Source organism: Aspergillus ibericus (genome assembly GCF_003184845.1).
Source record: "Aspergillus ibericus CBS 121593 unplaced genomic scaffold BO80scaffold_2, whole genome shotgun sequence".
Classification (NCBI taxonomy): Eukaryota; Fungi; Ascomycota; class Eurotiomycetes; order Eurotiales; family Aspergillaceae; genus Aspergillus; species Aspergillus ibericus.
In genome coordinates, this window is record NW_020292100.1 from 875,452 (window position 1) to 896,498 (window position 21,047).

General features: G+C 53.4%; 10 protein-coding genes across 10 annotated transcripts; 5 read left to right on the forward strand and 5 right to left on the reverse strand.

Moving 5' to 3' along the window:
• Positions 1-45: 45 nt before the first annotated feature.
• BO80DRAFT_440556 (cytochrome c oxidase VIIc family protein) lies at positions 46-407 on the reverse strand (the record flags this gene model as incomplete). Its single annotated transcript, XM_025721132.1, has 3 exons — positions 46-71; positions 133-165; positions 230-407. The coding sequence occupies 3 exons, from the start codon at positions 405-407 to the stop codon at positions 46-48; spliced, it is 237 nt and encodes a 78-aa protein (XP_025580134.1).
• A 281-nt stretch (positions 408-688) lies between these two features.
• BO80DRAFT_421012 (ATP-dependent RNA helicase MTR4) lies at positions 689-4,598 on the forward strand. The gene is made up of 5 exons (XM_025718500.1): positions 689-1,616; positions 1,669-2,730; positions 2,782-3,377; positions 3,432-3,997; positions 4,075-4,598. The coding sequence occupies exons 1-5, from the start codon at positions 779-781 to the stop codon at positions 4,253-4,255; spliced, it is 3,243 nt and encodes a 1,080-aa protein (XP_025580135.1). The 5' UTR covers positions 689-778; the 3' UTR covers positions 4,256-4,598.
• A 690-nt stretch (positions 4,599-5,288) lies between these two features.
• Positions 5,289-6,211, reverse strand: BO80DRAFT_421013 (uncharacterized protein; the record flags this gene model as incomplete). The annotated part of the gene is made up of 1 exon (XM_025718501.1): positions 5,289-6,211. A coding segment is annotated over exon 1 (274 nt), but the record flags the coding sequence as incomplete, so codon positions are not given.
• A 312-nt stretch (positions 6,212-6,523) lies between these two features.
• Positions 6,524-7,525, forward strand: BO80DRAFT_451390 (cut8/STS1 family protein; the record flags this gene model as incomplete). The annotated part of the gene is made up of 2 exons (XM_025721880.1): positions 6,524-6,602; positions 6,663-7,525. 2 exons carry the CDS (start codon positions 6,524-6,526, stop codon positions 7,523-7,525), a joined length of 942 nt encoding a protein of 313 aa, XP_025580137.1.
• Positions 7,526-7,675: 150 nt separating this feature from the next.
• BO80DRAFT_81988 (uncharacterized protein) lies at positions 7,676-8,194 on the forward strand. The gene has a single exon (XM_025724819.1). The coding sequence runs from the start codon at positions 7,825-7,827 to the stop codon at positions 8,116-8,118; it is 294 nt and encodes a 97-aa protein (XP_025580138.1). The 5' UTR covers positions 7,676-7,824; the 3' UTR covers positions 8,119-8,194.
• A 517-nt stretch (positions 8,195-8,711) lies between these two features.
• BO80DRAFT_421015 (DUF3984 domain-containing protein) lies at positions 8,712-10,340 on the reverse strand. Its single transcript, XM_025718502.1, has 2 exons — positions 10,086-10,340; positions 8,712-10,028 (listed from the first exon to the last, which is right to left on the reverse strand). The coding sequence occupies exons 1-2, from the start codon at positions 10,089-10,091 to the stop codon at positions 8,826-8,828; spliced, it is 1,209 nt and encodes a 402-aa protein (XP_025580139.1). The 5' UTR covers positions 10,092-10,340; the 3' UTR covers positions 8,712-8,825.
• Positions 10,341-11,156: 816 nt separating this feature from the next.
• BO80DRAFT_344312 (uncharacterized protein) lies at positions 11,157-14,067 on the forward strand (the record flags this gene model as incomplete). Its single annotated transcript, XM_025715270.1, has 5 exons — positions 11,157-11,976; positions 12,027-12,983; positions 13,033-13,350; positions 13,401-13,582; positions 13,726-14,067. 5 exons carry the CDS (start codon positions 11,157-11,159, stop codon positions 14,065-14,067), a joined length of 2,619 nt encoding a protein of 872 aa, XP_025580140.1.
• A 672-nt stretch (positions 14,068-14,739) lies between these two features.
• Positions 14,740-15,788, reverse strand: BO80DRAFT_345073 (acetolactate synthase regulatory subunit; the record flags this gene model as incomplete). The annotated part of the gene is made up of 2 exons (XM_025715307.1): positions 14,740-14,917; positions 14,983-15,788. 2 exons carry the CDS (start codon positions 15,786-15,788, stop codon positions 14,740-14,742), a joined length of 984 nt encoding a protein of 327 aa, XP_025580141.1.
• Positions 15,789-16,389: 601 nt separating this feature from the next.
• Positions 16,390-19,077, forward strand: BO80DRAFT_421020 (KH domain-containing protein). Its single transcript, XM_025718503.1, has 9 exons — positions 16,390-16,680; positions 16,753-16,832; positions 16,901-17,059; positions 17,267-17,288; positions 17,362-17,414; positions 17,486-17,650; positions 17,707-17,915; positions 17,978-18,506; positions 18,576-19,077. Exons 1-9 carry the CDS (start codon positions 16,482-16,484, stop codon positions 18,597-18,599), a joined length of 1,440 nt encoding a protein of 479 aa, XP_025580142.1. The 5' UTR covers positions 16,390-16,481; the 3' UTR covers positions 18,600-19,077.
• BO80DRAFT_82065 (putative RecQ family helicase RecQ) lies at positions 19,042-21,009 on the reverse strand. The gene is made up of 4 exons (XM_025724820.1): positions 20,883-21,009; positions 20,705-20,823; positions 20,607-20,641; positions 19,042-20,555 (listed from the first exon to the last, which is right to left on the reverse strand). The coding sequence occupies exons 1-4, from the start codon at positions 20,960-20,962 to the stop codon at positions 19,164-19,166; spliced, it is 1,626 nt and encodes a 541-aa protein (XP_025580143.1). The 5' UTR covers positions 20,963-21,009; the 3' UTR covers positions 19,042-19,163.
• Between the last annotated feature and the right edge of the window lie 38 nt (positions 21,010-21,047).

Here is a 21,047-nt window from a genome sequence, read left to right on the forward strand (position 1 = left end):
AATGCCCAGCCAAGCCATTGCGTGTGGAACAGCACGAACGAGCGTTTAGCGGGTCTTGTAGGTCTGCCAGACTGTAGTAATGATATGTTAGACAGGCGAATGTGGGATCCCGCAGGGTAGACGGCAACATACCAGCAATGGCGAAGGGAGCACCGAAACCGGTAACTAGAGTAAGCAAGTCAGTACCAACACCGATCCGCGACAATTACACAGCAATTGGGCCACAAACCCATGAAAGCCCAGTATCTCCAGAAGAAGTACTTGGTCAGAGGGTTGAAGGGGATGTTGGAGCGAGGGCCCTCGGCGTAGTGGTAAGGGCTGCCGAGCTGGGCGCGGGTGGTGGAAAAGCCACGACGGGCAACGAAGGAGGTGGCCATTCTGGCGCGGAGGGCGGAAGCAGCGTACATCTTGATTACTGTCAGAGACAATTGGGAGGGGGAATGGGGATAGGAACAATTCACGCACTTTGAGAGAGGCAACAAGCACGACGGTCGAGACAATCCTACTGATATCAACAGGCGGAGGTGCGAGCAGGTCGAGTGGAACGATACTCCCGGCTGCCCCCCGGAGGTCCGCTCACGTGATATGGCGTTCCGAACGGCAAGTTTCGCCGGCAGCCACTCACCGCCTTACTTGGTCTGGGCCAATCACACGGCGCTATTCTCAACGGGTTCATTGAAATTTCTCGGTGCGATCGCCCATCTGTGAGACGGAGCAGAACGTCACAACCGTCGAGGCCAGTGTCCGTTCCAGCTTCCTTTGTGGCTGACTGTCGACAATGGATGAGCTTTTCGACGTCTTTGAGGACCAGCCCCAGGCGGCCAGGCCTGCTGAGGGAGCTCCCAAACGTTCCAAGAAGGATAAGAGCAAGAAGCGGCAGGTTAATGGCGATGTCAAGGACAACGGCGCCGCCACAGAGACCACGGAAGATATTGCGCCCGTCGATGCGCCCGCTGAAGAAGATGACGTTATGGAGGACGAAGAAAGCCCCGTCGCGGACAGCAATGAACAACCGGATGCGAAACGCCCGCGCCTCGAGAAGGAACCGGAACCCGTGGTAGCGGATTCATTCGAGACGGAGCAGGAGCGTGAAGTTGCTGGATCGGCAGGCCTTCAGGGCGTCAACGACTCTACCTCCGTCAAGCTGTCCCACCAAGTGCGCCATCAGGTCGCCATCCCACCGAAGTATCCTTATGTGCCCATATCCGAACACAAGCCGCCGGAGACCCCCGCAAGAGTGTGGCCGTTCACCTTGGATCCATTCCAGCAGGTTGCGATCGCGTCGATTCAGAGAGAAGAGAGTGTTTTGGTTTCAGCTCATACTAGTGCTGGAAAGACCGTGGTCGCCGAATATGCTATCGCGCAGTGCTTGAAGAACAACCAGAGAGTCATCTACACAAGTCCGATCAAGGCGCTGAGTAACCAGAAGTACCGAGAGTTTGCTGAGGAATTCGGTGATGCGGGTCTGATGACGGGAGATGTTACTATCAACCCAACAGCCACCTGCTTGGTCATGACAACTGAGATTCTGCGATCTATGCTGTACCGTGGTTCTGAAATCATGCGTGAAGTCGCGTGGGTCATCTTCGATGAAATCCACTATATGCGTGATGCGAGTGCGTCTGACCCATCCGAGAAGTATCTACTGATTACTGACATACGCTATAGTCCGAGGTGTGGTCTGGGAGGAAACCATTATCTTGTTGCCAGACAAGGTCCGATACGTCTTCTTGTCCGCCACCATTCCCAATGCTATGCAGTTCGCCGAGTGGGTAACGAAGATGCACAATCAACCCTGCCATGTCGTCTATACCGATTTCCGACCGACACCGCTACAACACTACTTCTTCCCGGCCGGATCGGAGGGAATGCATCTTGTAGTGGATGAGAAGGGAGTCTTCCGTGAAGAGAACTTCCAGAAGGCCATGAGCAGCATTGCGGACAAGAAGGGCGACGATCCATCGGACCCGATGGCCAAGCGGAAAGGAAAGGGCAAGGATAAGAGGTTGAACAAGGGCGGCAACCAGGACAAGAGCGACATCTTCAAGATTGTGAAGATGGTCATGCTCAAGAACTTGAACCCCGTGATTGTTTTCAGTTTCAGCAAGCGCGAGTGTGAGAACTGCGCTCTGCAGATGAAAAACTTGGCCTTCAATGACGATTCCGAGAAACAGATGGTTCAAAAAGTCTTCGACAGTGCAATTGAGATGTTGTCTGAAGAGGACAGGGAATTGCCTCAGATCCAGAATATCCTCCCTCTTCTTCGCAGAGGTATCGGTGTCCATCACTCTGGACTTCTTCCGATCCTTAAGGAAACGATTGAGATTCTCTTCCAGGAAGGGTTGATCAAGGTGCTCTTCGCCACGGAAACATTCTCCATTGGTCTTAACATGCCCGCGAGGACCGTTGTTTTCACAAGCGTCCGAAAGTTCGACGGCTTCAGCCAGCGTTGGGTCACACCGTCAGAGTTCATCCAGATGTCTGGTCGTGCTGGTCGAAGAGGTCTTGATGATCGTGGTATCGTGATCATGATGGTCGGAGAGGAGATGGACCCCGCCGTGGCGAAGGAAATCGTCCGTGGTGAGCAGGATCGACTGAACTCGGCCTTCCATTTGGGTTACAACATGATCCTTAACCTCATGCGTGTGGAGGGCATCTCGCCGGAGTTTATGCTCGAGAAATGTTTCTACCAATTCCAGAACACCGCTGGTGTCGCTGAGCTCGAAAAACGTATGTGCTCGTTGATCAATCTACTTATACTATCTGCTAACCGGGATACAGAGCTTGAGGACTTCGAAGAGAGGCGTGCCAATGCGAACATTCCTGACGAAGGAACCATCCGTGAATACTACGATCTGCGCAAGCAGCTTCGTAGATTCGGCGATGATGTGCAAGCGGTGATCAGCCATCCCGAACACTGCCTTTCATATCTCACCCCGGGACGATTGGTTCACATCAAGCACAAGGATGATGATTACGGTTGGGGTATCGTTGTTAATTGGAAACATCGCAAGATCCCGAAGAATCCGAACGAAGAGTTTACTGATCACCAGAAACACGTGGTTGACGTTCTGCTCAACATTGCTGACGGAGCTTCCGTGGGCACTAAGTCATTCGAGGATTTGCCCTCCGGTGTCAGGCCGCCCAAGGGAGATGAAAAGTCCCGCATGGAAGTTGTGCCGCTTGTCCTCAGCTGTATCCAGAGCATTGCACACGTCTGCCTTCGCCTTCCCAAAGACTTGAACTCGAAGGACGCACGGAATAATATGAAGGGTACCCTCGATGAAGTCAAGAGACGCTTCCCGGATGGCCTTGCTCCCCTGGATCCTATCGAGAACATGGGCATTAAGGATGAGGAATTCAAGAAGACACTCAGGGTAAGAATCCGATCCGTTTTGACCATGAGGGCTATTGACTAATCCGTGTTGCAGAAAATCGAAGTTCTCGAGTCTCGTCTCCTCTCCAACCCCCTGCACAATTCCCCTCGGTTGCCGGAATTATATGATCAATACTCCGAAAAGGTGGAACTCGGAAGTAAGATCAAGGAGACGAAGAAGAAGATTTCGGAGGCCATGGCCATTATGCAACTCGATGAACTGAAATGCCGTAAGCGAGTGCTCCGGCGATTCGGATTTATCAACGAGGCCGAAGTGGTCCAGTTGAAGGCGCGCGTGGCCTGTGAAATTAGTACCGGCGACGAGTTGATGCTCAGCGAGCTCCTCTTCAACGGTTTCTTCAATAACCTTACGCCGGAACAAGTGGCAGCGGCCCTGAGCGTCTTCGTTTTTGAGGAGAAGACCAAGGAGACCCCTGCTCTGACACGGGAAGACCTAGCGAAACCCCTCAGGGAGATCCAAGCGCAGGCTCGGACCGTCGCCAAGGTGTCGCAGGAGTCCAAGTTGGCGGTCAACGAGGATGAATACGTGCAAGGTTTCCACTGGGAGCTGATGGAGGTCATCTTCGAATGGGCGAACGGCAAGTCGTTTGCTGACATCTGGTAAGTTTGAGGGTCCACCATTCACCGACGTTTAAACTCTGCAATTAGATTGCTAACCGGGCTTTCTCCTCGTGCAGTAAAATGACCGACGTCTACGAAGGCAGTCTGATTCGCGTCTTCCGCCGACTGGAAGAGTGTCTCCGACAGATGGCGCAGGCAGCCAAGGTCATGGGCAGCGAAGAACTGGAGGGTAAATTCGAGACGGCCTTGACCAAGGTGCGCAGGGACATTGTCGCCGCCCAATCCCTGTACCTGTAAGGTGCTGCTATCATTATTTCTTGTATCTCCTTGGGTCGGTATTTTCGTCGTCCCCGATGTGTAGGATGATTGCACGGTATGTCTGGGTGGTCGCATTTTTCTGGCGTCAGGCTTTCCAAAAGGATTTGGCTTTTTCCTTTCTTCCTTTCTTTTCTTTTTATCTGTAAATGAGGGATGTTCCTTTTTTGATTTTCTTATATGTGACCATCACCTACACCTTATTCCTAGATACATAGCTAAAGCAGCGACACCAAGCGCTTGTGACTTATTTTGGTTTCGTATTCATCTCATCATCCTAATTGGCTCTTCATTTGTTCCTTTCACTTCTCATCTAAGACACCACCACCTCCTCCACAACCACTACAACTAATATATCAAACCCAATCCACCGTCACACGAAGTGTCACCTCCCATTTAGAATACGTCCCTCCCTTCCATACAAGTAGTATCCCCGTGCCTCTGCAACCCAGCACTCCGGTCAATGCATACGCGAGGAGTCGGTGCTTAGACATCTCGGTTTTAAAGCCAACGGTAATCTTACCTTTCACTGCTGTATGCCTATCGTATTCGCGACATGGATGGCTGGGATTGTTTTCTGTATTGGCTGTTCTGGCTCGTGGTTGGTCGATTGTATATATTTTTTGGTTTGTGTCGGGTGGTGCTGGTATGGGTGATAGCTGATGGGGGGAGGAGGCTCTAGGGGGTGCTGGGGTGAGGATTTAGGTGTGTATCCAGTTATTTATTCATTGTTTGGGGGTTGCGTAGGGGGGTGGGTTACGGGGGGGTTGAAAGAGTACTGCTAGGGGCTTTGTGCTGCGCTTTGGATGGTCTATGTTGGTGTTTTTCTTTGTTCTTGATGTGAACCTCTAGGGATAGTATTCGCTCTGGGTCTATGCCTTAGAGGAGTAGCAAGGGGTCCAATGATGAATGCTAGGATGGAGGATATCGGAGGGCACCCGTATTCTATACTCTCACGACAGCTCGAGCGAGGCTGCGTCGTTCCTCTGCAGCCAGTGACAGGATCATAGAGCTGCTCTAAGACCTGCTACGATTCCATGTGGTTTCAGACTCGTTGGAGGGTAGTTCCCGGGCCATTGGTCGAGATCACGAGCGAACCTCGCAAGTCAAACGGTGTGCGTTCGACTATTAGCTAACTGTCGACCGAGTGGCTTGGATATAGTTCAATGGAACATGGATGTCCGGACCATCAGATCAGTTGCCAATGTGATGATGTTTCGGCTGACGTCTCGTCGGATGTCAATGATGGTAAAGACTGTGGGATCGCGGATTCCGCGATGAGTAACGATGTGAATCCCCATGGTCTTGGGGTTTCACTCGCTTCAACTCCTGGGATCCATAATAGTTGGGTGGATAGGCCAAATGCAATGATGCAAAAGCATATCGGAAATTGAACAGGCGGGGAATAAGTTTGAAAGACGATCCCGACTACCCGGAAACCAGGGTAGCTGGACATCTTCAGCTTCATGTTCCACTAAGGGCAAGACTTGGTGCCGTTCTCTGCAGGGCTGGCAAGGTTGCAGCCTGTGGAGTAACTCCTGGTCTGGGGTAGTAATGTGCGCAGTGGTCGTCAATCCGGGTGCCAAAAAATGAGACTGCAGACGTGATTACGATGGCGTTGCAACGTCAGCCAGTGGACATTGGATGCAAAGACATGTTTGAGATTAGTACTGTCGGCTTGCATGACAGGATGAAGGTTGCGACGGCAATGGAGAAAACGAGACCGATCATGGTCTCAGATCTTGCGATAGCCAGGCCGTGAGACCAGGCGGTTGACTTGTCTCCGTTTATCGGACGGGTTTAAAGTTGACGCTTGACGAGGATGTGGTCATGCGGGCCTTGGGGGACTGTAAGTGGTCCAAGACCGGTTGATGCCGCAGCTGCAGAGCCTGGATAATAGGGTTTTTGCCACAAATCAGGAGGATGCTTGTATGTACGATGTAATATCTGTAAGAATGGCGAGGAGGAAATTCATGGAGCGGTAAATGCATCTCAGGCCTGCGTTGCCTCCCGCAACCCGCCGTCCACCGCTTCTCGCACTCTTTCTCTTTCCCCACCACCTCAGAAAGTCTCCCCTTCATCCTCCATCCTGCACTCCGTCTTTCCCTTGCTTCATCTCTTTCCTTATCCCCCCCCCTAGACACCTCCTCGTGCTCCTCGCTGGCCCTCGGTCCCTCATCTTTGTTTTCCCCGGTCACCCTCAACTTCCTCTCTCTCTCCCCCTTCGCCATCCAGCTGTTTGTGGCCATCATGAACAGCTTGGTGGCTACACCACCTGTGCCTCCTCATCACTTCTACGAATTTTGCCGTCCCTCTCCCTCTCGTCCAAGTAAGTGCATCTCCTGGGGTTGCCGGCTGTCTGGGGTGTTCGAAGGCTGACTGATTCCAGTGTCTACCCCCATCCACACACCCAACAACCGCAAACGGAAAGCCGATGATGAGAATGATCATGACGGTCGAATGTCAGCGTCACCTACCAACTCTCCCGCCTTAACCCCTAGAACCCTCCCGGTCAATCGGAACACCAAGCGTGCTCGCCCGAATGTCAGCGGGCGGCCTCTCGCCCTCCCCCGGCTCCTAGAGACCTTGGACACAGATGCTCTCCGGGGCATACTTCGGACCATGTGTGAGCGTCATCCAAGTTTAGTGGAGGAAGTGGTACAGACGGCACCTCGACCGAGTGTGGCATCTGCCCTTCAAGTGCTTCGAAACTACGAATCTGCACTCCAGTCATCCTTCCCCCTCGGTGGCAACTCCGAATCTGATTACGCATACAATCGAGTCCGACAACCGCTAGGGAATCTTCTAGATGCCCTGAGTGACTTCACACCACATTTTTTACCGCCCCACGAGACGCAGTCGTCTGTTTCTTTGAGCTATCTCGACGGTGCGACCGACATAATTCACGCATTGCCCCGGTGGAACACACCGCAGAATAACCTCGAGCGGGACTCGGCATACGACGAGATCTGCAAAGCCTGGATTCTGGTGATCCGGGAGGCAGCGAAGCGCGGCGGTGGAATTCAGTTACAGTACGGCGGTTGGGATCAGAAGTTGGCGAAGCACAATCACAACTCGGGCGGTAAACTGCAGGCAGCCGTCAACGAGCTTGGTTCCAGTTTGGGGTGGATGCACAGACCGGATGCCCAAGGCTACAGCAGCCCAGGAGGTAATGACCTTGGAACCATTCGGGAACAGCTCCTGTCGGGCACATACGGGCTCGGTACCCCCGTCAAAGTTGGGCCTTGGTGAAGTGGTCAGCAAACGGCCACTCGCCACCCGCTTTGTTCCTCGATTCCAACCTCACCATCTCATCTTCGAAACCCGGGGCTCTGTCCAAATCCTCGACCGTGCACGTCCACGTATGATACGATCACGATTACCTTCTGCATGAACTAGAGTTGAGGGTCAGCTTGGCGTTTACAGTGTGCAAGCAAATATCTTTATATTCTTTTCCGCTTTTGTGTCATATTTCTGGAAGCCAACATCATTATTTCTAGATTGCCAGATCAAGGCCCAGGTTCATTCTTTCTCCTGTTCCGAACTGCACCATGCCCCTGCATTGTTTCAATACCGCATGGTTTCCGCTTTCATTCATCGACGTTCTCTTTCTCTTTTCCTTTCACTTCATGTTTCCCATTTCTCTCGACGACACATACTCGAAGCGCCGTGGAACCACCAATCTCTCAGCCCAGCTGCATTTCCTTGTCTTCACCCTATCATGTATACCCTTTACTATTTTTCCCTTAATACTACTGGTGTCAGGATCATTCTTCGGTTTTGGGAGGCCTCATATATTGCCATCTTTGGTGGGTCAGGTTACATTACATGTCAGTAAAGCATAAGATAAAAAGGAGTATTATTGTCCGGGATAGTCAATATCATCAACTATACATAGCATGATCGCTTGTCCTATCTTCCACCCATCCAACTCCCAATGTTCCACAACCGGAATTTCCTTAGCACAGCAGAAATACGTGCCCAACTACACCTGCTTCTAACAGATACGTAGTAGTACAAAACATATATATATATAACCTGCTACAAAACCCACCACCCCAAACCAACTAAACAGCATCCTGTAGTATAACCAACACACCATCCCATCCAACCCATCCATCCCCATCCATTCCATCATATAACATTCAGTACCACTAATACAAAGCCACATATATAGTACATAATGCAGGCACCTCAACAAAGTAACCCAAGTCAGTCATCCGACGGCAGAATGCAGTGGTAGGGTTTGGTTGGTCAGTGATCGTTCTGGGCGTACGTATGCGGTTACGTGTTCGTGCTGGTACCTACTATCTACTTGTGGAAGGATGCGCTTAGCCCGACTTGGCTTGTGCATGGGTTGTAGGTAGGTAGGTTGTATGTGGCTATGCTATGTGGGGATGTAAGTACCTTTTGTGAGTTGTTGTTACACAGTATATAGTACGGAGTGGGTATGTGTGGTGTATTTCTTAGGGTGGAGTGTATCCTAACTATCCTGTCCTATCCTATTTTATTATGGAGAGGGGATGAAAGAGGTGAAAGGGAGGGGGGCTTGTCATGATAATGCTCGTCTCACGATACGGAATAACCATCCTGCATCTTCCCATCCGCCACGCTCTCCTGGTTTTTCGCTAACCGAGCCGATGTCGGAGTCTGCGATGGATATGGTGTCTGTTTCTTCGGTGGGGTGGTCATGTTCGTGTTCTTGTGGGAGGAGTTGGTTATGATTGGGGTGTTCGATTGGGGGTGGTGGTGCGGAGAGTGGCCAGTCGTCGACGCCGAAAAGGGTCCATTCGACCATTCGGTCGATCCAGCTGCCGAGGCCGAAGCCTTGTTCTCGGGTGAGACGCTGGAGTTCTTGTTCGTCGATTTCGTCTTCGGAGGCGAGCATGGAATCGGTGGTTGAGGTGGTGCTGAAGGTATCTTCGTCTTCGTCGTGCTGGATGTTGGCCATCTCGTCGCGGATGCGTTCGTCCACGAAATCGGGGAGCAGATGACGGGTTTGGTCTGTCTCGAGAGGGGTGTGGATGCCGCTGGTAGTGGTGGTCATGTCTCGTCTTGTGCTTGCCCGCGTTATGTCGAGGCTGGTCATGGCGAGATCGGGTCTGCTGGATCTGCGACTGGTTGGCCGAGAGCGGGAGGCTCGACGAGAGTAGGCGGCTGGGGTGGAGAGGCCGGATCGAGAATGCCGAGTGCTCCTGGATGACCATTGTTGTTGGCTATCTGGATCAAGTTGGTGGCCGTCGGAGACAAGGCTGGTTGAACTCTGCCGTTTCACGAGCCAGCTTTGGCCTTTTTCTTCGCGGGTCGAGGATGCGAGGGCAATGCCGGCTCGGAGCATCCATTCTGTGTCTTGGTGGTGGTGAGGGGTGGAATCGGTTGGGTGACGGCGAGGGGTTCTGCTTCGTTGAGATTCATTGTGGTGGTGGAGGGCATTGGCAACGCCCTGGGATTGTAGGTTGGTGTCGCTGGAATGGATGCGAGTGGAGCTCTTGCTTCGGGTATTGTGTCGAACGCGGGACCCGCTACGGGAGTGTGAGTGGGATAACACACCTGGGGTTCCCGGGACTGAGAAGCTAGACAGATAAGAGGTCCTTGTTGCGCTAGGGGTGTTCGGGGTTTCGTGGCGGGCAGAGAAGTAGTCTGGAGCATCAGTGTCATCGTCGATGGGGAATCGAGGATTCAGAGGAGATAGAGACACATGATGCAAGGCCGGATATGAGCGGCGTGATCGGAAACCGCTTTGAGGCTGTGAAGACTTGTGGATGAGGGTTAGTCAGTGGGTGGGTGGATCTGGGGAAGGGAATGTACTCACATCCATGGCGCGGAGTGCTGCACTGAACAGCCCCTGGGTGGTCTCGTGTGACGGAGAATGTGAGGCCAAAGGAAAAGAACAATATTCGGGATGGAGAGAGGATGCAATGGGCTATTAAACCGAATCGTGGAGATCGTCGGGGTTCAAGGAGGAGATCGAGCCACCGTCGGCTGGAGCTCGACTCCGTCCGTGCGCGGGTGGCATGTGAAAATGCGGGCAAGCAGGGCGGAGAGTCGAGACGGTCTTTCGTTCGGGATGACGGGGAAAGATGAAATGATTTCCAGTCGACTTAGAGCTGCTCACGGGTGAACTAGCAATAAGCTTAAATGAAGTTGAAGAATGGTTGGGTGGGAAGGACTGGATGGCCAAGACCCAGAGGTTCTCTGCCACCTCCCGGTATTCTTCATCCGGGAAGCCATTCCTGCTACAAAGTACCAGTCCCTGAGATCATTGTTAATTATTAGATGGCCAACTGCATGCCATCGGATTGCAATCGGCCTAGTGCCGGAGGAATATTAGCCACTAACAGACTAACCTGGACAGTATATATTTAAAGACACGCCATGTCGCACTAGATAGCCGTTGGGGAGCAGATTGGGCCGACTGCGAGCGAGCCCAGCAGGCGACCCTCTCCCGGTTCAACGGCAGCAAAAATGTCAAGCAGACAGGGCTCAACAGAAACATCACTTGACCGGACAGGAAAATGACACCAGCATTACATTCCCGAGCATTGATTCCAGCATCGCAAACGGCGGGGAGGCGCTGACCAGGGCAGTTGATCCCCACACCGCCCGGACCAGCCTTACGTTGGCGATCAGCAGGCTGGACTGGCCGACGTGCTCTCCACGTACCGGGCCTCGCCGTGACACCAGCTCAACCCATGATTGCCTCGAGTCCTCGACTTGCCGTTGCCCTGCTTATTATTTATCTTTCCTAACCCCCATATCCTTGGCCAAGCAGCCACATCGATCCCTACGGTCCTTCTAATAGCGATTTATCGTGATATCGCGAGCTCGTCATTCTGTCGTCCTCCGCCCTTATCGTTGTCCCCGCTCCCTAGCGCCAGCCACCATGGCTGAGGAGGCAAGCAGGCCTCTGCTGGATGAGGAACCACAAGCTCCCTCCACACCTCGGTCCTCAACATCTATCGGCAAGACTGCCTATCGCCCGGATTCAGAGCCTCATCCATATGAACTATCTTCCGAATCGACTCCTCTCCTCGTCCGTCGAGATGATGATCTACTGGGATACGGCGGGACCGCTCCCAGACGACCTTCTTCCGAACATACTCGAGCCCTTTCCCCCGATGGGACCCTGAAGAAACGAAGAGGAAGCATACGGTGGCCGGTGTTCTGCGCTCTCCTTTCAGTGGCTGCTGTGGTCGTGATTCTCGTCTTCGCCTTTATCGCCCCAGCTGCCGTGAAGGAGTATGCCAAGGAAGCGGTGGTATTCACGCCCACCAATGTCTCAATTGAGTCAGCAACTGTGGATGGCCTTCAAGCTCGGATCCAAGGAGAGTTGGTACTCGATGCGCGCCGTATTAAGAAAAGACCCGTGCGAGACATTGGTCGTTTTGTCACCTGGATTGGAAGGGAAGTCGAGACCGGCCAGTCAGAAGTCGAAGTAATGCTTCCAGAGTATGGCAACATCCTCGTTGGCACAGCATCATTGCCTGCTATCAAAGTAAACGTGCAGAATGGTCACGTAAACCATGTCAATTTCCTGGCAGAGCTGGTCCCCGGGGAAATTCAAGGCATCCGCTCCGTGGCGTTGGACTGGTTAGATGGAAGACTGGAGCATCTCACCGTTACGGGGAGAACAGTGGTGGACCTCAAATCGGGTTTGCTGACCCTGGGCCAGCAATTTTTCTCTGATTCTATGACTTTCACTGGTCAGTCTCACTACATGAATGTTCCCTATAGCCTTCTAACATGGCTCCAGAGGACGATTTTCCTGCCATACCCACAGTCAACATCACCAACTTCAACGTCCACGATCCAGAAGACGCTGGTCACCAAGGCGCCATGGCGGTTGATGCCTCAGTTGTGGTTCAGTTCGATTCGCCGTTTAGCCTGAGTATCCCTCCCCTCGGATTCGAGATCCTGGTCCCCAATTGCTCTCCAGGGGACCCGCAGATTTTGGTAGCTGCTGCCACGACCCAAGAGTTCCCAGTTACTCCTGGCCAGCCAACATTAGTTGACGTCGCCGGAATTGTTAGGGGTCTCTCTGACGACTTGACTCGAGTATGTCCGGGGGAGAAAAGCTCTCCTCTCGATTTCCTAGTCAAGAGTTATATGCAGGGACTTGGAACCACCGTTTATGTTCGTGGGGCTGACGCACCATCTCTAGCGACCCCTGACTGGGTCGTGGATATTCTCAAAAGCGTGACAGTTCCGTTGAGCTTTACTGGGCATGCCCTTGACAACCTTATCAGAAACTTCACAATGTCGGATGTGCACTTTTCCCTACCTGATCCATTTGCAGAACCCGATTCTCCTGACTCGCAGCCAACAGTGTCCGCACTGGTCAAGGTGCTCATTGGGCTGCCAAAAGAACTGGGCCTGCAGTTGGATGTTCCCAGGGTCCGCGCTACTGCTGATGTGTATTACAGGGGCAGTAAGCTTGGAATCCTGGATTTGCACAAATGGCAGCCGGCCAACTCAACCTTGTTAGACGACGTTGATGGCTCGCCAGCGTTGTATATCGACTTTGGTATCAAGAAAGCGCCGCTTGAGGTGACCGATGAGGACGTCTTGACCGATGTTCTTCAAGCCTTGATCTTCCAAGGAGAAAGGATCAAGCTTGACGTCGCCGCCAGTGTAGATGCGGAGGTCACCACGGGGCTGGGCACTTTTACCGTCCGTGAGATACCAGCCCAGGGGGAAGTTGTGGTGAAGCGTACGTTCCCTTGAACTCACTATTGAGGCTATACACTGACCTTTTGTAGCTCCCTATGGTGGCTCCTTGGACCAGTTGAGTCCGCATATTGAGTCGGTGGAGCTGGGAACTACTACCGCCTCGTCTCTCCTTGTCAAGGCCCGGGTCAATGCCACCAATCCTACGCCGTATTCAGCATCGGTGCCTTTGGTCGATTTCATGCTGCTCTTCAATGGTTCCAAAGTGGCGCATATAACTGCGAAAGACATCAATATCGTGCCAGGTGTCAATGACGGCATCCCGGTGGACCTCCTCTGGAGCCCACTTGCTCTAGATGGTTCGACTGGGGTCACTGCTGGTCGCAAGTTACTCTCCGACTATATCTCAGGTGAGTTTAGAGGCTTCCTCTAACCACTTTCTATCTAACCCCCATCATAGGGTACAACACTACTGTCACAATTCAGACCCATGAAGGGACCATCCCAGGGCTGCCTAAACTTGGGAAAGCACTGTCCAGGCTCCCGCTCGAGGTCCAGATTCCTCGGGTGCCCGTTCCCCGAGCCCCCGGTACCGGGGACGACCCTGATCATGGTTCGACGGGATTTATTCAAGGCGCTACGGTATTATCTACTTTCATGGATATCGTCTCTCTTCATGTCTCATGAACATCACATATAATCCATATATATCATGCACATAAGATCATCTATTCCCGGAGAGCGCTCCGTCCAAGAGGATAACTAACTTGCATGGGCGCTGCTAGATGCACCTCTGGTCATCAACGGCCGAATTTACATTATCCTCACCATTCCCCAATACCACCATTCACATCACCTCAGTATACGCGCAAGCCTACTACGAAGGTGACGAGGAGGTCGGCACCATCGACTACCGGGTCCCATTCGCAGTACCCCCCGGCATCTCAGTCACTCCCCGACTGCCCGTCGACCTAAACCTCGGCGGCATTGGCTACGATGCCTTGAAGAAAGCCCTCGGAGGGACTCTCGGATTGGACGCCGTGGCGCAAGTTGGCGTTCAGATCCAACACTATAGGGATGTAGTGTTCTATCATGGCAAGGGGATCACGGCCCGAGTCAAACTCTAGCCCTTTTTCCTCCTCCCTTTCTGCCTCTCATTTCCCTTTGTTTTATGCTTTACAAGCGGGCTCCAATCGTCTCCTTTCGCGGCGTTACAGGATAGATCAGGCGTCCAGGATTGGGTGAAAATTGAGCTGGTCTTGATAATTGGAAAATTCAACTAGAATGCGACTGGAATTGCTGTTGCCGTTTTGCCTTCTTCAATGCCAGCAAAAAGAATCTCAACTAGGTGGCCTTTGGTGTAAGAGACTAACCTGGCGGCGCGGTGCATGTGCCTCTCCAGTATATGGGGATGATATGGGTATAACCCGAGGTCTAAGCTCCTAGAACCGACCGCCAGTACGAATCATAGAGCACCTACCTTCATTGGTCAGTAATTGTAGTAGTTGGTGCATGTGCGCCTCTATCTGGAGGTGGTGATGCGGGTCCATACCAATAGCATAGCATAGCATAGCTCGAAATCTACGACTTTACGGCGACCCTCCACTATGTACCACACCGCAATACACCGAATAAAAAAAAAGGAAGCAAGAATGCAGACGTATTCAACGTATTAAGTCAAGAGAAGCCTAACTCGACAGACGGACCATGTCCAATTTACACCAGGATTAAGTTCCAGAGGATGAGGGGGAGCAAAAAAATACATCGGCTTTTTCATTGCGGGATATAAGACATAGCAATTAACCGGGGGGAAGGGTGCTGGCGTCGACGACGTCGGAGGCGTCCTTCTCGATCTCCTCGCTGGGCTCGAAGAGAGGAGAACGGGGAAGAGCCATCAGACCGGTCCGGGTGGACTCCAGGACACCGAAGGGGCCGATGAGCTTCATGAAGGAGTCGATACGGGAGGGCTTGGCGGAGCTGGTTGGTTTGTGGGTTAGTATTGGTGGTGATTGTTTTGGATGGGGGGGGTGGAGGGGACCTACACTTCAACGATGCAGTTGTTGGTGCTGATGTCGAGAACCTTGCCGCCAAACTGGTGAGTCAGACGAGTGATAGCATCGAGATGCTCGTGTTTGTGTCTCAAGGCCTGACTGTGGGGCAGGTTGCGAGGGTGGAATTCGGGCTTCGCGACCTGACCCTCGGCCTTGTCCTTCTGGCCTTCGGTGGGATCGCCGGGGGTGGTGATCTCGCGGTGGTGCTGGAGCAGTTCCTCGAAGAACTCGGGACCCAGGATGCTGACCTTGGCGAGGAGCAGCTCGCGCTGGACCAGAGCCGAGTCGGTGTAATCGAGGACGGCCCAGACGGGGACCAGATCGTCGAGCTGACGACGGGCCTGCTCGACGACACCGTCCTGACCCTGCAAGACGATGGTCATGCGAGACAGATCCTCCACCTCGGTGTTACAGACGACGAGACTGTCGATGTTGAAGCCACGGGCGGCGAGAATGCCCGACACGCGGGACAGCACACCGGGCTCGTTCTGCACCAGACAGTTCAGGATATGGCGCTTGGGAGGGTTGGTGGGCGTGGTGGGAGTTTCGTAGAGAATGGACGAAACGGCCGTGGGGGCGTCCCATTGCGGCGAGGCATCGGAGACGGGCAGAGGGAGAGGCGACCGGCGATGCAGGGCCTTGTAAGCCAGGGCTGAGGTCGAGCTGGAGGAGGAGGCCCGGAGGGACGTGGTGGTGAATCGGGGGAGAGAGGCGGCCAGTCGCGAGGTTCTGCTCGTCACGGAGAGGAAAGGCGCCGATGCTGTCGAGGACAGCATCAGAGGACGCCGGAAAGCCATGATCGCCGCGGATTGGCCTTCGAAGGAAAGGCAGGCGGAGCGAAATGGGCAGCAGTCCTTTTCAGCTGGGGCGGAGATTGAAGTCCGCAGTCATCGAGCGCATTTTATACCGGCGGGCCTTCCGACCTCGGGGACTGCGCTGACTCAGTCCCGTCTGTACCAGCCGTGACCATACCGTCTGCCTGTTTGGGGCTTAGTGCCCCTGTATCTATACGGAGTCCCTGGTCATCACATGATCGGGGCTCTTTCTCCTTCATCGTCGTGAATTTGATCGATTTGTCTGATACGATCGGTGGCATTCACGCTCTGCAACGATTCAAGTGGGAGTCTCGCGAGACCATCCAGTCTAGTCCAGCTCCGTTAGACGAACACTTTCCCCCGGATCCTAGGAAGCAGACGGTCGGTATGGAATCTTTTCTCGTCTGTTACCTACATGGGCGCTGTCATTGGCCGCTAACTTCTCCGGAGTCCCAGGCCGGCGTCCCCCCCCGTGCTGCAACTGCTGCTGCTGTTCTGCGGTTGTTACACTAGCGTCCACCGGGCTGATCGTCTAAACTCCACCGCCTGCGAAAGTCCTTTGCAAGTTTATCTTGGCCTTTTCGGGCCTACCTTGCTGCCTTGCCTTCCCACCTCACCTGGGTCTTTCGATTTCTCTCACTTTCCTGTCTCCCCCTTTGCAATCCTAAGACCATCATGGACGACCGCCGCTCGAAACGCTCCCGCTTCGATCAGACCGAGCCGGAAGTGCGACGCCCATCGCGCTTCGATCGCCGTTCTCGATCTCCGTCGTCGCGACAGTCCGAATCGACTCGAGCCCGCAGCCCTCTCAGTCGTGAGCCTCGGAGTCCTAGCGCAGATCCTGCGAAGAAGGCCGATCCCGCTGCCGCAGCTGGTACGTTCGACACCATTGGATAGTGGCAAGAATTGGGAGCGGGACTAGCAGAACTAATGGAATGATTCACAGCGGCCGCCGCGGCGAAGATCAACGCCCAGTTGCAAGCAAAGGAAGGGATCCAACATGTCGACGTTCCCCCAATTCGCTCGGTAAGCATGGGACATACTGCTTCGGTACTCGATCCACGCAAGCAAAGCTAATTCTTCTTCCTACTTAGACCGCCAGCCCCATGCCATCCGGCTCGCCGCCCGGCGCAGACGCTGCGGGAAAGTTGAACACGGATATATATGTTGCGGATGGAGACTACATCAAGGATATTGAGATTAATGATTTGCGCAACCGTTACACGCTGACTAAAGGCTCTACTCAGAAGATGGTAATTACTCCTACTGCATCCGCTGATCCTCCAGGCACACTTGTCGCAAGCTAGCTGCCGTCGTCGCCCTGCGCCTTGGCTTGGTTTCCTTTCCTTTGTCCTCGTTTTTATGTGTGGTTATGGCTAAAGCTTACCCAAGTCAACATCATGCATAGCATCCCACTTGCCCTCATTTGCATCTGCTGACCTCCGCTGCGTGATATCTAGATCAAAGAAGAAACTGGCGCCGGTACGCCTTCATTCCATATTATACTTTATCAACGTTTGACTCAAGAAGGAAGCTCATGATTTATTCTTTTAAGATGTCACGACCAGAGGGAATTACTATCCGGACAAGAGCATGGCCACCGCGGCGGTACGTCTACCCTGTTTCTCCAATGACCGGACGCCATGATCTAACACGAGGCCTTGCCGGCATTGCTGCAGAACCCCCCGCTTTATCTCCACGTAACGAGCACGAACAAGGAAGGCCTCGAAAAGGCCGTCGCTTTGATCGACGACCTCATGAAGAAGGAGCTCCCCAATCTCGTCGATGAGCGCAGATTCCGTCGGAGGGAGCCCGAACAAGTGGAGCGGGATGAGTACGGCCGTGTATGTACCAGGTCACACAAGGCTATCCTACCGGATCAAGGACTAATGAAATTCAGCGCAAATGGCCCGAGGAGCGGATTCCTGTGGATCTCGAGCCGATCCCGGGATTCAACCTCCGCGCCCAGGTTGTTGGACAGGGCGGTGCATACGTCAAGCACATCCAGCAGAAGACCCGGTGCAAGGTCCAAATCAAGGGCCGTGGCTCGGGCTTCATGGAACCCAGTACCGGCCGGGAAAGCGATGAGCCGATGTTTCTGCACGTCGCGTAAGTGGGATTACCCTCTCCCCCTCAAACAAAACCTATACCCAGCATCTAACACTTTCCAGCGGTCCCGATCCAAACGACGTCCAGGGCGCAAAGGCTCTGTGTGAGGATCTGCTAGCCAATGTCCGGGAACAGTACCAGCGTTTCAAGGAGAACCCGCCTCAGCACAGCTACGGTGGCTATGGCGGCCAGCGCGGAGACCGGTATCACTACGGCGGAGGAGGCTATGGTGGTGGTGGCGGCGGCGGTGGTGGTTACGGTAGTAACCATCAGCACCAGAACTCGCCCTCTGCGACAGCGAGTCCGTCAACACAAGCCGCGGGCGCGAGCGGTTCGGGAACCGGCACTCCAGACTACAGCGCTCAGTATGCCCAGTACTACGGCTCCGATCCGTATGCGGCCTACGGCGGATACCAGAACTACGTCGCCTATTACCAGTATTACCAGCAAGCTGCCGCTCAACAACAGCAGCAGCAGTCCCAAAGCCCTGCTCCTCCGCCGCCCCCACCGGCCAGCGAGGCTCCTCCGCCTCCGCCTCCGGGATCCGGCTCTCCTCCACCCCCTCCCCCGCCTGGTGGTAGCTATAGCGCGGTAAGTCCCATCTTGCACATGTAGCTCGCGTGTTCGAGCGCTGATACTGATTGTCTTGCTCAATTTTAGGTCCCTCCCCCTCCAGGACTGTGACAGTATGATCAAGGAGCTATCACAACATAGCCTAGAGACAAAGGAAAGTTATCTTTATATACGAATACGAAGCAGGTGATGTTATGCGGGCGCAACGAAATACCCTGCCTGCCAGCGAACCAATCGACCACATAGTCGCATCTCGGCCGTCTGTAACTTTAGTCCCTCGCGTCCTGGTGGATCTGTCGTTCTCATCCAACCGAGGTTTGATCTGCGTTGCCAAAGTCTGTAGAGCAAAGTCGGAAGTCTGCGCTTATTCCTTGATGTTTAAAAGATTTGGTGCTGTTTTTTCCCAGCGATCTACCTGGCGTTCTCCCTGAGTTGTTTCTGGTAGGATGACACCTGCTCTCTGGGGGCCAACGTAAAAATCTCATTCCAGCCATTGAATCATCATACTGGTTCCTTCGCCGTACACTGATCCGAGAAATAACGGTCATAATAGTATCGGTATACTGAAGTGGTAGACCTGCAAGATACAGTATCTCTATACCGAGCGGTTGAGAGAATCCCGGAATATTCATGAGATCCATATACAAGACTTCAGGCCCCCCCCAGGTCTCAGTCTCAGGAAAATACGCCAGGGAACATCTTTTGCATGTACCACGGTACGTTCATATCGACAAAGTCGTCCGGGCGACTTTCAGGTGCCATCTTCGCCTTCCGCTTGGCAAGGGCATGCCGGCCTTCTTTGCAAAAGTCGCAAGCAAAGTCACATGGCGAGGCATTTGGCCCACTGGAATGCGCCCCAGACGATGTAGGGGCCTGGGAGCCCATCTTCTCAAGCTCGATGTCTCCAAAGAAATCCTTTATCAGGTCGTGTCTGCATCGTGTAGTATTCTCGCAGTAGCTGATCACTTTCTCGAAGCTTGCGAGTCTAGAAAGCTGATTTTGAACAGTGGTCTGTGTCCTGGTGTTCTGATGATTCATTTGGCCGCCAGTGCGGTTGCGAGCGTTCTCGATGTCTCGCTGCAGACGGTCAAGAATCCTGTCGCGCTCTTGAGTATTGTAGTAGACGATTGATGCGGCAGCACGGCCGTCACGACCTGCACGACCAGACTCTTGGACGAACCCTTCAAAGCTCCGCGGCGGGCTCCAGTGGATAACAAAGCGGACGTGGGGGCTATCGATGCCCATGCCAAACGCAGTAGTAGCGACGATTATATAGAATGCTGGCACCTGTGGTGATTCGTTATTGTCTGTGTGTTGAGGGAAGATCTTGGACGATGTCCATTCGGACTGTATGCGGTTTCGATCTTCAGAGGATAGGCCAGCGTGGTAAGCCACTGCGTGAATGCGGCCTGGCCAACTTGCTGCGAGGGCAGGGGCAAGTTTGTCCGAGACGGTTCGGAGAGGCACGTAGATAATCCCGGATACTGGGGGAAGAGTGGCAGGAGCAGCCGCTGTTATGGCCTCTCTTCGAGCCTGAACAGACTGTAGCCATGAGACAAGGTTGTTGATCTGGAAACCTTCCGGCTCTGTAGGGTCACTAGCAAAATCATCAAGATACCTAATCTCATAGTGGATGTTTGGACGTGCAGAAGGGGTATTGAAGATCTTCAACTGGGAAGCGTCCAATCCAAGGAGTTTGATGATATCTTCCCGGACACGAGGTGTTGCAGTCGCTGTAAGGGCACTGATTGGGACCGGTGGATTGGTCAGAGTTCGCTTAAACCAACCCAACTCTTTGTATGCGGGCCGAAAGTCATGACCCCATTCGCTAATGCAATGGGCTTCATCGATAGCAACTCGAACTAGCTCTCCCTGGTGGTGAATGGTTTGGAGATTGCGTCGGAACATCTCGGTCTGGCAGAGCTCCGGCGTTACGTAGAGGAGCCGGGTTTTGGGATGGCCCGACAGTAGATCATCCAAGATTAGACGTCTTTCGGTAATGGGAGTTGTCGAGTTGATCGTTGCTACTGCAACTCCTAGAGCTTGGAGTGTTTTTACCTGATCTGTCTGCGTGGTACATTAGAGCCGCTCACGAATGTACCTGTCTTAGAAACTGACCATCAACGCCAATAAAGGGCAGATCACGATGGTCACTTAAGAGGGTGTTAGATGCATTTTGGGAAGCGGAGTGACCAAACGGATGATGGAGGACCAACCGCCATGGCTAATCACTGCAGGTAGTTGGAAGCACAGGCTTTTCCCGAAGGAAGTGTTTGCCTGCAAAAACACATCGTGGCCGTCAATCGCTGCGGAGATCACTTCACGCTGGAGGGGACTATATAGTCCGTTTAGTTCGGGTTCTAGATTAGAGATTGGTGGACGGCTGGAACATACCGAAACGACTTCTTCTGAAAGACTCGGCGGAGGTAGAAATCTAGATCCACTTTCTGGCGCTTGAGACTCCTGCTGCCCATTTCTGCAGCATTGCAGAAGGCACCGGCGATGAGGGGAAACAAACACGGGGGGGAAAGTCAGGAACCGATCCACCGGCGGGAGAAG

Coding starts and splice junctions, on each gene's coding strand:
- BO80DRAFT_421012 (XM_025718500.1), top strand. CDS start 779: ATGGATGAGCTTTTCGACGTCTTTGAGGACCAGCCCCAGGCGGCCAGG. Junction 1,617..1,668: donor CCACTATATGCGTGATGCGA/GTGCGTCTGACC, acceptor CATACGCTATAG/TCCGAGGTGTGGTCTGGGAG. Junction 3,378..3,431: donor AATTCAAGAAGACACTCAGG/GTAAGAATCCGA, acceptor TCCGTGTTGCAG/AAAATCGAAGTTCTCGAGTC.
- BO80DRAFT_81988 (XM_025724819.1), top strand. CDS start 7,825: ATGCCCCTGCATTGTTTCAATACCGCATGGTTTCCGCTTTCATTCATC.
- BO80DRAFT_421020 (XM_025718503.1), top strand. CDS start 16,482: ATGGACGACCGCCGCTCGAAACGCTCCCGCTTCGATCAGACCGAGCCG. Junction 17,289..17,361: donor CAAAGAAGAAACTGGCGCCG/GTACGCCTTCAT, acceptor TATTCTTTTAAG/ATGTCACGACCAGAGGGAAT. Junction 18,507..18,575: donor CTGGTGGTAGCTATAGCGCG/GTAAGTCCCATC, acceptor GCTCAATTTTAG/GTCCCTCCCCCTCCAGGACT.
- BO80DRAFT_82065 (XM_025724820.1), bottom strand. CDS start 20,962: ATGGGCAGCAGGAGTCTCAAGCGCCAGAAAGTGGATCTAGATTTCTAC. Junction 20,824..20,882: donor TTTCAGAAGAAGTCGTTTCG/GTATGTTCCAGC, acceptor CGGACTATATAG/TCCCCTCCAGCGTGAAGTGA. Junction 20,642..20,704: donor TGCAGTGATTAGCCATGGCG/GTTGGTCCTCCA, acceptor CACCCTCTTAAG/TGACCATCGTGATCTGCCCT.